The sequence below is a fragment of the Austrofundulus limnaeus genome, unplaced genomic scaffold (assembly GCF_001266775.1).
Source record: "Austrofundulus limnaeus strain Quisiro unplaced genomic scaffold, Austrofundulus_limnaeus-1.0 Scaffold144, whole genome shotgun sequence".
NCBI lineage: Eukaryota > Metazoa > Chordata > Actinopteri > Cyprinodontiformes > Rivulidae > Austrofundulus > Austrofundulus limnaeus.
Window position 1 is genome coordinate 813920 of NW_013952546.1, and position 16039 is coordinate 829958.

At 37.8% G+C, this 16039-nt stretch overlaps 1 protein-coding gene across 3 annotated transcripts in view; it reads right to left on the reverse strand.

Annotated features, from left to right (window-relative positions):
• znf385d (zinc finger protein 385D) overlaps positions 1-16039 on the reverse strand; it is a 95903-nt gene that overhangs the window by 35313 nt on the left and 44551 nt on the right. For all 3 annotated transcript variants that reach the window (XM_014016392.1, XM_014016394.1, XM_014016393.1), the window contains one exon: positions 3890-3997. In XM_014016392.1, coding sequence (XP_013871846.1) covers positions 3890-3997 — 108 coding nt within the window. The remainder of the gene's footprint in view (positions 1-3889; positions 3998-16039) is intronic.

The window sequence follows — 16039 nt, forward strand, 5'->3', positions numbered from 1 at the left end:
GATCTGGACTGTAGTCCATCAGTTGGGGACCCATCCATCAGAGACGAGACTATAATCTGAAGGTTTCTGAATCCCAGCAGTTCAGAAACAGAAATGTGTGTCTGTACACCAGCGAAACGCCCCGAGGCTGTAAAGAAATGTTTCTGTTTTACTGAGTGAGGTCACCTTTACGAGCCGGGGTCATAAAATCCGCTTCAGTCTGTAATTTGTGTGTGAAAAGTCAGCTTTATGACCCTTTTATCAGTTTGTAAAAGGTCTCTAAAGCTAACAATAAAAAACAGTTTGTGGTAAAGAGACACAGAAAGGGAGGAAGAACACGAGCATCAAATCTAGTTTATTCTGAGTTATTTTCAATTTAATATATAGATACAAACCGTTCACATCATCTGATGCTTTAAAGCTTAAAAGTGAAGCTGCTGCAAATTAAACATAAAAAACTCATTTTTATATAGATTTTTGTGATAAAAGCCTCATTTTGATTAAAGAACAAGTAATAAAAGGCGAGTTGATATAAAGTTGTCTTTTATCCTGATTAAATTAAATTAAACATGTCAAAAACATTGGTTGGTTAAGTAAAAATGCTGTTATGTCCTATAATGTACTTATTCCTGATTTTATCCGTTTTAATGCAATCGCTGATCTAGTCGAATAAAACCCAGAGAATCCACATCTTGGGTTGAACGTTTTCTCTTCTACACCTCCGATCTGACAATCCACGCAGGAATAATTAGATTTCTGTGCCGTTCCCTCTCAGGGGAAACATAAATACATCTCAGCGTGAACCAGGTGCTGCTCACTCGCTGAGGGAACGTTTATTTTGAGAACGAGTTTATTTTAATCTTGTTTGGAGATTATTCAGTATGAAACCTTCTTTCTCATGAAATCCACCAGAACGACCTCCGTGTCCTAAAACGGACTGCAGGTTTCTCTTGGTGCCTTTAAAGAAATCTATTTCCATAATTTGGGTCTTCACGGCCGACCCGATTGCAGGAGAGAGTAAATATACACGACGCCCCACGAATCTGGGTCGTAAAGATTTATGAGCGCCTGAAAATGGTGCATAAACTCAGCAACACAAATAAAAAGTCAGAGACAAGTCCATAAATAAAAAATGTAAAAAGAACAGATAAAAGGAGCTTCATGCAAATCCACAAAACCAGCAGGTTAATGCTTCATAAAACTCTTTAGATAAATATATTTAGTTAGATTTATAAAACCTGTTGGGGATCAGTATCAACTACAACATGTGGAAAATGCAGTGTTGTCACTCCTCAGTAAGAAAAGCTGCCATTGGCTAAAACGCTATAAATATGTTCAGAACTACAAATTATTTTATGACTATAATGCTTATATCCACATTACATTAATAAATTTTGTGAGAATATCAAATTTAACCAAATGTTACAGAGGCAGACACAAGCTGCGTTTCCTTTGCAAATGTGCTCAAAACTTTGTCGATATTCAATTAAAGGGATCCCTGATTAGTTGTAACATTAGACTTTATTTGATAAACATATATTTTAACTGTAAAATAAAGACTGTAAAAATACTGTAGGCGGTTTAGTCTTGTAAATTTTTAAAAATATATATTTAAACACGGACGGAGCCATTTTATTTACACACAAAGCATTCTGGGTAAACGATTACGTGGATAGGTCCTTGGTGTGAGCGAGCTATATCCACCCTGAAGGTTAATCTTGGACAATATCTGATGATCGACTCTTTTAAATGAAACCAGAGAGCGTTGACAGAGAGGAGAAGGTAGAAATGACTCAGCCTGGAACTGAAAATATGGATGGAGGACAACAGAGCTGCTTCATGGAAGAAGAACCTCAGCTTAGCCTGTTAGCCTTTGCGCTAGTACCGAAGCTATATTGCCTTATATGTATTAGCTCGGTGCTAGCGAAACAAACAAGCTAAACTGAGGTCCTCCATCCATATTTTCAGTTGCAGGCTGAGTCATTTTTGTGTTCCCCTCTCTGTCATGTGGATGGAGGACCTCAGTGACAAGAGGAGAATGTGTAGCGCTGAGCTAATACACATATATGGTGATAGCATCGGGGCTAACGCTAAAGCTAACAGGCTAAGCTGAGGTTCTTCTTCCATGAAGCAGCTCTGTTGTYCTCCATCYRTATTTTCAGTTMCAGGCTGAGTCATTTCTACCTTCTCCTCTCTGTCAACGCTCTCTGGTTTCATTTAAAAGAGTCGATCATCAGATATTGTCCAAGATTAACCTTCAGGGTGGATATAGCTCGCTAGCAGCCTCGCATTGATGACCTAACCACGTCATCATTTACCCAGAATGCTTTGTGTGTAAATAAAATGGTACAGTTAAACTAAAGGTTTATCAAATAAAGTCTAATGTTACAACTAATCATGGATCCCTTTAAAGACGAAAACAGTTTCACAATTGCGACGTTTCCATTAAGTAAGAAATGCTATTAAAGTCACACGTGAATACGTTTGTTCTTGCGATAAGTCATTACAAACATGGTGGCAATGGATGTAAACACATGCATGTTGCTACCATGGCTAGCGCACATCATCAGAGGAGACGTCACCATCTTATCGAGGCTTTCGAGCGACAAGCCCCTTATACTTGGGAGCAGCTATGTGTGCGACGTTTTTGGGAAATTGTAGTCGGTGAGTTTACTACTTTCTTTTTACAATTCTCTGATTTTACAACTACTTCTACTTCCTGTTGACTTCATCTTCGTCGTCTTTTTCACCAGTAACAACAGCCGGTTGTTGTTCACGTGACTCCCATGATGCGAAAAAAGTGTTTCCATTGCAGTTTTGCAAAATACACCAATTTCAATACAGCCAAAAAACCACCTCATCCTAGCGCAAAAATAATTTGTCGAAAAAAGGAAGTTTTTTCGAAATTGACGTGTTTCCATTGAGCAAATTTATTTTCAAAATTCTAATTTGCGTATTTTCACGGTCAATGGAAACGCAGCTACTCAGAACGAGGTGAAGAAGTAACTGAGTCCAGTTGCTTCTTCTTTGTTTTGATTTTCCATGTCCTGGATGACTGAGAATCCACTGAAACATATGATGGTAACATCCATCCAACATCCGTTACTCCATCGATAGCATGTCGCTAGCTGGTTCCAGAAATAAAAAGCTGCACCGAAGCATCCAGTGAGAAGCAGGTTCAAATGTAAACACTGAGTTAAACAAACATGTTGAATAATTATTTGCAAAACAACTTTAGAATCGACATGCTAACACGTAGCATCGACCATTAGCTAACTCTGTAAACAGTGTCACGTCTTTTTCTGCGCATGTGGGTCGCATCAGGATCGTGTAGAGTTCACACTGGAGTGAACGTTCACGCCAAAAATCAGATTTTTAAAAATAATCAGAACTGAGCATTAAGACCTTAGCTGTGGCGGCCATCTTGAAGAGGTCGCTTTGTGATAAAACGTCTTGTTTCATGACAGGAACTCGTTACGCAAACATGAAATTTTCCTGTAAAACTAAATGTCACTAACATGAAGAGAAGAGAAATCTTTTTTTTTTTGCAAACATGTTATTCATATAATGCATAAAAATTCTAGAATTTATATTTTTCCTACAAGCCATAAAAAGGTAAAATTCCCACTTTTAGTTTAAACATTTATCATTTATATTCTTTGTCCCAGAACTGGAGTTTTAAGAATCATTTGGTTCATGTTAAAGATTTAAAAGTTCCCATTTGTTTGTCATACAGTTCACACCTGTCAGTCTTCAGCCTCCTGCAGGGAACTCAACACTCAGACAGAATTTTAATGACATTAATGACACTTTCAGTTTTCTTTTTATCACTTTGCACGCAGCGTGTTTCACAGGACAAACTGAGAAAAAGGAGCCAAATGTTAGCACTCAGAATAAATACAGTGCTCACCTGCGAGTTGAACCTGAGCTGGCAGACGCCGCAGGACACGTGCTTCCTCTTGGCTGTGGGCGGGAGGCCGAGGGTGTGATGGAGGACAGCTTTCTGCACCGGGTCCATCTGGAGGATCACACAGAGAGAGGCTAATTAAAACGCAGGTGAAGCTGACCTGTAAATCCGTCGCCGCCCGCCGGGACGTGGAGGGAAAACAGGGCCGCCCGGGGAGCTCGCAAAAAGCAGGCGTCAATCTTGGGCTCCAGTCGATGAGCTCTGCCTTTTCCCAGGATTAATTCCCCCGTCCGCTCGCTTTAGACACAAGCCAGGAGTTTTTATTGACCTCTCAGTGAAAGCTGGAGGCATTTAAACACGGGCTTTGTTTTTATGCGTGTTTTGCACAACAGTTATCTGTATGAAAAGGAAAGAGCAGCTTTTATCCATTAAACAGATTGAGCCAGCAGAACGGAGACAGAGGTCTGTCTAATACGTTACAGAAGTTCTGTTCAGGAGGGACTTCAGCTCTGAAAACATGAGTCATAGCTGAAGGCTGGAGGACAGAAACTTAAAGGATTTAAAAAGAACATTATTTGTAGTTCTCTGGACTAAAAACAGTCAAAAAGTTTTCCTAAACTAAATAAAAAGTAGACTCTAATTTTGCTGTAAATCATATAAACTTGACTGTTTCACACCTGTTCATGATTATTTAAATATGATCCAAGTTTTCAGCCTGGTTAACTCCCTGTGTCGTCCTGTTTTAGTCTCTTTTTTTCTTAACATCCTGCAGCTCTTTTTTGTTTTGGCTTGAACACATTTAGATTTTTAATAACCTGCCTGTTTAATCTGCACCATCTTACTGTGCAGTTTGACTGCAGAGCTAGTTAAATAAGGTTATTCACATCCAGACATAAACGTGTGCATATAACATCCAGCAAGTTACCCAGCATCCCTTGCTGCTACAGTCTTATAAAAGTGAAGCACTCAGCTCTTATACTCTGTAATGACAACAGTGTGACCAGCTACCGTGTCACACTTTTTACCCGGCTGTCGTAAAACCAGTCTACATGTCTATATTCATTTAACGCTAAACTCTGGATCCACCAGCTCGGGACAGCCTGTCCAAATTAGGGACTGTCCCCAGAAATCTGAAACATCTGAGGGTCAGCTAACATCGTAGCTTTTAACTAACTTAATGTACTTTTAGCTTTTAGCTAATCCAGCATTTCTGTACTTTTAGCTAACCTAGAGTTTAGTTATTTTTAGCTGTTGGCTAATTTAGTATTTTGGAGTTTTTTCTTTTAGCTAACCTACTTTTTGGTGCCTTTTAGCTTTTAGCTTACCTAGTGTTTTGGTTCATTTAGTAATTTAGTCACCTGGTAATCTGGTACGTTTCACATTTGGCTAACTTTTTGTTTTTGTACGTTTAACTTTTGCCTGACCTAGTGATTTAATACTTTTAGCTTTTTGCTAACTTAGTGTTTTAATGCTTTTAGCTAACCCAATGTTTTGGTATGCTTAGCTTTCAGCTAACCCAGCATTTCTGTACTTTTAGCTGACCTAGTGTTTTGTTACTTTTAGCGGTTGGCTAATATAGCATTTTGGTGCCTTCAGCTTTTAGCTAACCTAGCGTTTGGTGCCTTTTAGCTTACCTAGTACATTGGTTAGGGATCAGGTAGTTTTCACATTTGGCTAACTTTTTGTTTTTGTACTTTTAACTTTTGTCTGACCTAGTGATTTAGTACTTTTAACTTTTGGTTAACTTAGTGTTTTAGTGCTTTTAACTGACCCAAAGTTTTGGTACATTTAGCTTCCAGCTAACATAGTGTTTCAGTACTTTTTGATTTTGACTATCTATATGTTTTTGTACGTTTACGCTAAGCTAGTGTTTAAGTGCTATTAGCTTTAGGCTAACTTAGTGTTTTAGTGCTTTAAGCTAACCTAATTTTACAGTTTATTTTAGTTAACCTAATGTTTCTGTATTTTTAGTTAACTTAGGCTGTGTCCAAAATGACAGGCCGGGTCCTCCGGAGGACCCAGACTACCCGGTCGCGGTGGGCCGGGAAGACCGGAAAAAAAGAGGCTGTGGATTTGGACGGTCTAGCCTCCCCTCCTTACCCCGGCGTACGTCATGACCCCTAGCAACTGTGATGACGCTAAACAAGCAAACTTAAATCAAAATTAGAAAAATATCAATACATTAGCATTATTAATATCACAAAACTATAAAATTAACTTAAAGGTATCATTTGAAGAACTAATTGACCCGCTGTAGGTTCATGTTTATTTCACGTTTTTTATGACGAAAAAATAATAATTAAAAACATGTCCATACAAATGATAAAAGTATTAGAATTACAACCGCTAATTTATTTTAATTTTTATATCACCATATTTTTGTTTAAAATGTATTCTTTTCTCTCGCTTCGTCCACCATTACTAGCATAAAAAAAATCTCCGGTCGGGCCGCAATGCATTATGGGATACGCTGGGCCGGGAAGGATCCATCRGACCTGTCCTTCGATTCGGGCCAAAGGAAGGATGTATTTGTCGGATGCATCGGAGGAGTCTTCGGTTTTGGACGTCCTTCGTCGCKGCGCTGTGACGTATGCGGCCTACAAATTCGACCTTTGGAGGACCCGTCCTGCCGTTTTGGACACAGCCTTAGTGTTTTAGTACATTTAGCTTTTGGCTAACTTAGTGTTTTGGTACTTTTAGCTTTTAGCTAAATTACTGTTTTGGTACCTTTTAGCTTTTGTCTAATTTAGTGTTTTAGTGCTTTCAACTAACCTAGTGTTTTGCTGCCTCCTTTGTCAAAGTTCTCCCTGATCAAGCTGCTGCCCTGGAACAAGCAGCAGATGATGTATGAATGGATCAGACTGGAAATATGTCGTTACGTGAATAAAGGTCCGTCTGATCCAACATTTCTAACCTCACTGACGTGATATTTAGTGTGAAAGATGCTCGTTATCCTGTTCACGTCTTGTTAATTTATTCTTTCGTGGCTGCAGGCAGAGCAGCAAAGTGAATGCAGACTTCTCAAACATTTTCACAGCTCTAAAAATTAATTTGTCGCCCACCTCAAACACGTCGGTTAATCTGCGTGTTAGTAAAATCTCTCCTGAACCATCGGAAGCATTAACGAATCGTCTACAACTGATCAGAGTTCCTGTGAAGCTGAACGCCTCTCGTCTGTTTGGTGTTTGAGGGAAACGAACATCTGTCTGTTTCTGCTGAGCTGTCAGCAGGGTCCGCTCGGCTGGAGGAGGGGGACGAGGTTCTGGCCCGGCGTGGGCGGATCAGTCCACCTGAACTATTGTTCTACAGAGGCCGAGCACCGTGATGATAGTGTTTTATGTGGACACTGTTTGTTTGCAGCGAAGCATCTTGAGGACTAAAAATATGCAGCAGAAGTCGAAACGGGAATAAAACCAACAGACGGGTTCAGATCAGACAGCTGGAGTTTCTCCTCTTAAAGCACGTCTCTCTGTGAGCAGCAGTGAGTCAAAAAACTACATATTTCTGAGAGGTCTGATGAGGGAAGAGGAGTAATCAGGTGCAGCTGATAGGAACCAAATGAGGAGCAGCTGATCTCACTGAGGGCAGCCAGAGGTCAGACGGTCCAAACAGGAATATGGAAAATTCACTCTGCTTTCTGGTAAATACCAAAAATCATTTTATTCTTAATTTAGAGAAACCTCTGGGGATTTGGAGAAAAGAAAACAGCTCTAAAATAATAAACTGGAACACATTTTATTTAGCTGTAATTATTGTTGAAGGTGAAAGGATGATTGTTTTTACCAATTATTCTCTGGCTTTATTTACATATATTTCCCCTAGAAATACAGAAAATTCCTTATTTTCCCTTTGTTGCTGTTAGCTACACTAGTGTTTTAGCTTTTAGCTAACATGGTGTTTTGATGCTATTAGCTTTTAGCTAACCTACTGTTTTGGTACTTTTAGTTAACCTTTGTGTTTTTGTTCTTTTAGGCTTTAACAAACCAAGTGTATTTATACCTTTTAGATTTTAACTTATCTAGTGTTTCAGTACTTTTATCTTTTAGCTTATCTGGTGTTTTAGTACTTTTTGGTATTAGCTAGTGTTGGGACCTTTTAGCTTTTGGCTAAAGTAGTGCTTTAGTACTTTTCATGTTCAGCTAATCAAGAATTTTGGTGTCTTTAGCTTTTAGCTAATCTTGGTATATTCAGTAAACCTTGTGTTTTAGTTATTTTACGTTTTAGATAAACACTAGCTGCTAATGCTGCTAGTGTCTAAGGACTTTTAGCTTTTAGCTTGTCTAGTATTTTAGTACTTTTAGCATTTAGTTGATCAGGAATTTTGGTATCTTTAGCCTTTAGCTATTCTATTGCTTTGCTAGCTTTGTTCTTTAGCAAATATAAGCTGTCAGAGCTGTGAGGCTAGACCGTCCAAATTCACAGCCTCATTTTTTCCGGTCTTCCCGGTCTACCAAGGACCCGGCCCGCSGCAACCGGGTAGTCTGGGTCCTCCGGAGGACCTGGCCTGTCATTTTGGACACAGTGATAGTGTTGTCCTATCTTTAACATTTAGCTAATCCAAGAATTGGTGTATTAGTCTTTAGCTCTACTAGTGATTTAGCCTTTTAATTTTTTTTGCTATTTTAATGTTTAACACTTTGCTAGTATTTTGTTGCTTATGGCTAGTGTTGTTTTTGTAGCTAGCATTTTCCTTAGCTATCAGTTAGTTTAGCATTTTTAACTAGCATTATGCTATTTTAAACGTTACGTAGTGTTGTGTTTTTAGCTATCAATTTGCTACTTTTAGATTTAAGCTTTTTTTTCCTTTTTTTAGCTAGTGTTTGGCTTTTTTTTACCTTTTTTAATATTCAGTTTTAGTTTTTCAGTTTTCAGAATTTTACGTTTCTTTTTTTTTTAATTTCCTGATTTTATAAAATGTTAAAAATGTAAGAAATGATTTCAGTAAGAAGCTTGTTTGTTTTCCAGCATATAAAAGCTCCACATGAACACAGTAAAACATTAAAAACTATTTCTTTGTCTTCTGATGTCAACTGTTCAAAGACAAACTGAATCTTTATAAAAACCTTATTCTTCCATTTTTATCACTTTTATCTTGTTCTTTTTGTGCTTCGTTTGTCTGAAAGTTGTAATTAATTTGAGACGGTCCGATCTCAGCCTGTAATTACTGTCAAAATTAATATTCTTGGTTTTATAATCACAATGCTGCTGTGATAAAAAGCTGCTCTCCGACTGAAATAATTGAGTTTTCTCAGAGAAGAGTTCAGTGTTTTCAGACAATCCTGAGTATCAGAAGCTGGTGGGTGTTTTCAAACATCATCATCAGAGAGGGACGTTTTTGTGTTTCACAGCCGCCGTCCGATAATTTCGGCTCTCGAACACAAAGTGCTTCGATGTTTCAGAGGCGCAGAAAATGTGCAGATGTTTGTTAATGTGTTAAAATGATATCTGGCGATGGAGCAGGTGATGTGGCGAATGTAAAAGCTTTAAAAAAATCAGCGGCTGCGGGCACCGCTCGGTAAATTAACAGAACTGAAGCTCATAAAGCCGAGAGAGAGCAGAGCGTTATCAGGTGACCGTTTCCTCAGTTCATTACAGGAAATGACTCAAATTAATACCTGCGGAGGTCAACCTGAGGTCTGAGGAAACTGGTAATCAGAAATCTCCTCAGCCTTATGTGGCGCCAAATCTAAAATAAAATGTTAAAAAAATGTCACTAAAACATTTACCGTACATCATTTAACTCAATTTCTGAATATATAATTTCAGTAAAAAAAATCTACTAACATTTTATTATTTAGCTCACAGCTAAATCTTAAATATTGTAGCTAAATGTTAAATTAAAAGAAAAAATAAGTAGGTCCTCTTGATGGGTTCTTCTTTAGTGAAATGTTTCGCCTCTCCTCCAAGAGACTTCTTCAGTCTGATGAGTTTCATGTGAAACTCAGCCGTATAAGCACTGCCTCCACATGGACAAACAGGTTAGTCACATGCAAAMGAGGGTCATCGCCTAACAATAGGCTTGATTAGCTCTATTGTTCACAGAGGGTCATGTGCCCATCATCTGACTTAAGTCAGGTGTTGGGGCTTTTTTCTACCTGCATTACTGAGATGCATCAGGACTAAATGATAAAGTTTACATTTAAGTTTTTCAAAATGGAGCTCAAACCTTGCTTTTTGTGCTCGGCTCGACGTTATCATCTGGCGACAAAAGCAACTGCTAATGCTGCTAAAGTTGCTAGCTTTGTTGACGCTGCAAACGCTGCTAACACCTCTAACTCTGCTAATGCTGTAAACTACTAATGCTGCTAATTCTGCTAACGTTGATAATGCTGCTAACATTACTAATGCTACTAATATTGCTAATGCTGCTAACACTGCTGATGCTGCTAACACTGCTAACCCTGCTAAAGCTGCTAACACTGCTAACACTACTATTGCTGCTAACGCTGCTAACATTACTAATGCTACTAACGCTGCTAACATTGCTAATGCTACTAACTCTGCTAACATTGCTAATGCTACTAAATCTGCTAACATTACTAATACTGCTAACGCTGCTACCATTACTAATGCTACTAACATTACTAATGCTACTAACATTACTAATGCTACTAACATTACTAATGCTACTAATGCTACTAACGCTGCTAACATTACTAATACTGCTAACGCTGCTAATACTGCTGATGCTGCTAACACTACCAATGCTGATAATGCTACTAATGCTGCTAATATTACTAATGCTACTAATGCTGCTAACATTACTAATGCTACTAACGCTGCTAACATTACTAATACTGCTAACCCTGCTAATACTGCTGATGCTGCTAACACTACCAATGCTGATAATGCTGCTAATGCTGCTAACATTACTAATGCTACTAACACTACTAACATTACTAACATTACTAATACTGCTAACACTGCTAATACTGCTGATGCTGCTAACACTACCAATGCTGATAATGTTTCTAACATTACTAATGCTGATATTGCTGCGAACACTACTAATATTGCTAATGCTGCTAACACTGCTGATGGTGCTAACACTACTAACCCTGCTAAAGCTGCTAATGCTGTTACCACTACCAATGCTGATAATTCTGCTAACATTACTAACGCTGATACTGCTGCTAAAATTGCTAATACTGCTAATGCTGCTAAAATTACTAATGCTACTAATGCTGCTAACATTACTAATGCTGCTAAAGCTGCTAATATTACTAATGCTGCTAAAGCTGCTAATTTTACCAATGATGCTAACATTACTAATGCTACTAACGCTGCTAACATTACTAATGCTGCTAAAGCTGCTAATATTACTAATGCTGCTAAAGCTGCTAATATTACTAATGCTACTAATGCTGCTAACATTACTAATACTGCTAACGTTGCTAACATTACTAATACTGCTAACGCTGTTAATACTGTTGAAGTTGCTAACACGACCAATGCTGATGTTTCTAACATTACTAATGCTGATATTGCTGCTAACACTACTAATACTGCTAACGCTGCTAACACTGCTGATGCTGCTAACACTACCAATGCTGCTAATGCAGCTGATGCTGCTAACACTACTATTGTTGCTAACATTACAAATTGTGCTAACGGTGCTGATGCTAACACTACTAATGCTGCTAACACTGCAAATGCTGCTAACTCTGCTGATGCTGCTAACACGACTAATGCTGATAATGCTGCTAACATTACTAATGCTGCTAACATTATTAATGCTGCTAACGCTGCTAACACTACTAATGATGCTAACGCAGTAAAAATTAGCAAACTGTAAGAACAGTGAGCTAAATAGCACTAAAATGTTAGTAGAAATTAACTAGGATTTTACAACCAGAAGGTGAGCTAAATAAAAATATTTGATATTTCTTTAAATTTTATTTTACACTTGGCGTCACATACAGTCTCAGTCCATGCAGCTTCTCAGAGATATGTTATATTTTAAACACGACAACCTGTAATCTCACTGGAACAGAAAAAATAAAACCTCCAGGTGAGCTGCTTCCAGTCCTCGGACTGAGCAGGTGAAATCTGAAACAGTGACAGCTCTGCAGCACATTACCTCAGGAGGAACACGACACCTGGAGGGAAAGGAAGGAAGCATTAGTTTGTTTTGGTGACGGGAAAACAGGGACGACACGAGGAGTTCTCCCTGCAGAGAAAATAAACTCTGCAGAAACATCGAGACAGGAGAGAAGTTTGGAAGAATTTATTCCTGTTTCACTCTGAAATAAATCCAAGAGATTATAACTCGACAGAAGCAGAAGATTACGAGTCATTAAGAATGACGATGCAGAAACAGAGAAGTTAGGTAGAAATGCTGAGTCAGCGTTTGAATAACAGATTTCCAGTTTATTGTTACCATTGATTGGTTTTCTGTCTGTAACCATCATGACTTTCATCGTTTTTGTAAGATTTTCGTTTTTTACGGTTTTGTTTTCTCATTAAAATAAGCAGAGGGTGGTGTGATGTATCAGTGGATAGAGCTGTTGCCTCACAGTTAAAAGGTTGAGGGTTCAACTCCCAGCCTGTTTGTGTGCAGTTTACATTCTCCAAATATGGGTTTGCTCCAGATACTTAGCTGGTTTAGCTTTTAGCTTTTCATTTTAAGATACTGTATTTAGACTTATAGCAACTGTTATGCTAATTTGAGCTACTGTTTTTCTGGGTTTAACTTTAATCTGCAGTTTGGGCTGTCCTAACCTTTAGCTCGGCTTTTAATAATTTTAGCATTTAAATACGGTTTTGTTGTTAATGTTACGATAAAATTAGCTTTTCATTGCTTTTTAGTAAATTTTATCTTGTGTTTTGTCTGTTGTAACTTTAAGCTGCTGTTTTGTTGGTTTTAGCTACTGTTTAGGTCATCTTAACTAATCTTAACTTCTTTCGGTACTTTTAATATTTATTAGATTTTGCTAGTTTTAGCTACTATTTTTCCAAGTTCACATTTTAGCTACTGTTCATGTTAGCCTTAGCTAATGTTGTTCCAGTTTAACATTTTGGCTACTCATTTAAAGTTTTAGCTATCATTTAGGTAATCTTGTCTATGTAATGTTTTGATAATTTTAGCATTTATCTACTGTTTTGCTGAGTATAGCAGCTGTGTTCAGGTTTTAGCTACTATTTTGCTACATTCAGCATGTAGATTTTCTGAAAACTAGCTACATTTTTTGGTTTCAGCTTTTAACAGCTGTTTTGCTTGCTTCACATTTAGCGATTATGTTAGCATTAGCTTTTAACTGACATTCTACTGGTTTTACTGTAGGTGGCGCTTTGCTACCTTGAGCTAGCTTTCTGCTATGTTAGCTCTTAGCATGCATTTCAGTACTCTCTTTTGCTGCTTTTAGCTTGCATTTGCAACTTTTAGTTGCAAGCTAGCAAGTTTCTTGCTAGCTTTTTATTACGTTTAGCTATTGCTAGCATTTTGCTGCATTTGGTGACAGACTCGTATCTGTTCATCTTATCAGTTCTGGAAACTTCAGCTGCATGTCTTGTTTTTTAAAATCCTCCAGTGACGACGCTTCTGATCCGTTTCTGAACATGAGTGAGTTCTTTAGCTATGCCTCGCCTGGCAGCAGCTGAAGCTGTGCATCTTTCCTGTAATCCAACACAAACCAAAGCTTCGACTGCGGCCGAGAGCCGAAGTTCGGTCTCATTATCTGCCTTGAATTTAGCGACATCTCTCAAATCACTTCCTGCAGCTCTGAGATGCAGCTTCTCTCCAGCAGGTCAAGCTGCAGCACCGAGATGTCAGTCCTGATGAGCTGTCAGCCTTAAAAAAAAATCGTCTCTGAAGCAAAGGTAACGAGGAAACCACCGAGAGCAGAAACAGAAATCTGCAGCAGAGCTTCTAATCAACTCTTTACTTCTGCAAACATCCAGAGATAAAAATCAAACACTGAACCGAAGAATCAAAACCTGGATTTAAATATGAAAAACAAAAACGGCAACATTTGCTAAAAAAAAAATACAACGATAGAGAGAGACAGAGCGAGAGTGAGTGGTGAATTTAAGGAGATCAGACCAAAACAGATTTTCTCTTCTTCTAACACGTGAAAGGATTATTTCTGCTGAGCCGTCGACATGTATCTGCCCAGAATAATCCAGCTCCGACTCGTCATCCTAGACCTGATCCAGATTCTGTGACGGGTCCAGATCACCAGGTAATACTCCGAGTTATTTTCATGTTTTTATTTTGAAAGAATTTAAAAAGTTCAGCTTTCTTGATGTTTTTCTGCAGTGGAAGAAACAAAAGATATTTCCTCTAACCAGATGAACCCAGATTAATCCAACTGAAGTTCAACATTTCCAGCTCTGAAAGTAAAAAAAACAAAACATTTTTTTACGTCCTAATTCCTTCTTTATCTCCTCACCTTGAGTTATTCCTATAAGTGAAGGTCGAGGAAATTTTTAATAACGTTTTACATGAAACGTCTCAACTTTAGTAGGGCTGTGAATTGGCAAGTATTTGGCGATATGATACATATCATGACAGGGGTCACGATACGATATATCCCCGATATATTGCGATTTTTTTTGTCCAAAATATCTATTAAATAAAAACCTCTTACAGGGGAAAAAAATGAAAAACCAAAATTCATTGTCTCAGAAAATTCTAATATTACATAGACATACTTTTGATACATTTAGCTGTGTTCTGCTTTGTATGTATTTTATTTTATTTGTTTCATATTTCTTATTTCATCCATGTTTTCAATTATTATACTAAATTTGACAATAAATAGTTTGAAAATATATTTTTTGCAGCTTTTAGTTTTTAATATTAATTTACAATATGGTCACCCAACACTTAACAATAGCCTCTGCCTCAAGAGGTAGAGGAGCCAAATGGCTGGTTCACTGCTGCCAACTAGCGGTCAGAGGCTGAACTACAACATAAAAATGAATGGCTGGCAGGAAAGTAGATATTTTAAACCTTAATAAAAAAATCGATACAGGGCTTTAGAATATTGATACAGTATCGGGAAATGAAATATCGCGATATTTCAGTGTATCGATATTTTCTTACACCCCTAAATTTTAGAATTATTTAGTGGCTCTCCTTGTTGGTTCCTCACATGAACATGATTATTAATGTTTACACGTTTTTAATCCATGTTTTAATCAGTGTTTGTCAAATTTATTTTAAATCAGACTTAAATAAATAAATCGTGAGTAGAGTTTATTTCTGTGAAGCAGCAGAAGGCCCTATCACTTTTGACCTGATTATTATTATTATTTTTATTATTATTTTTTCTGCTGAAAGGAGGCTCTTCTCCCACTATGTTCTGGTGAGCCCAGCTTTATGAAATTTTGTAGTTATTTAGAACTAGAGTAAATAAGGTGAGGCACAAAGATCCAGATGTGGGCGTGGCAGATTGTCACTCTAGTGCCATCTTGATTGCAGCCCCTCTGACTTTTTTACCATACTCATACAAAACTAGGCACACAGCTGCAGCAGTTCAGGTCCTACAAAATAGTCTCTTGGCAACATATTGTTAAACTTACAAGAAGTAGGCCATTTGGAAAGAGATTTTACGTCACGCCAAACGCTATTTCATCTTGAAATTTGTATCGACTTCAAACTTGGTCCAAAGCCTCTCGATGAGTTTATGCACAAAATTCGCGAGCAGTTAAAAAATCTGAACGGAGATAAACATGCATCCAGTCCTGAACATGGGCAAATGCAAATGTTGTGAATTAACTTCGGCGCCACCTAGTGGAGATGAAAAATACTTCAGACACACTTCTCATCCTAGCATCCTTGTGTAATGTCAAGAACGTTCCACAAATCAACATAGTGATGAACATTCATGGCTAGCAGAGGCAGAGAGGGAAGTGTCAGGGCAGCTTGGTGAATTTAGACGTGTCCTTTTTGCAGTGGTGGACAAAGTACTCAACTCTAGTACTTGAGTAAAAGTATTGATGGGATCAAATCTACTCAACTACAAGTACAAGTTACTCAAAAAATCTACTCAAGTTTAAGTACTGAAGTACTTACTTTTGAAAATACTTAAGTATTCAAAAGTACATGCATTTAAAAGTACTCAAGTATTTAAACGTACAAATAACATTTTTTAATACATCAAAATCTTAAGACCAGTCAAAAAAGTGCAAGAATTTGCATTTTGCACT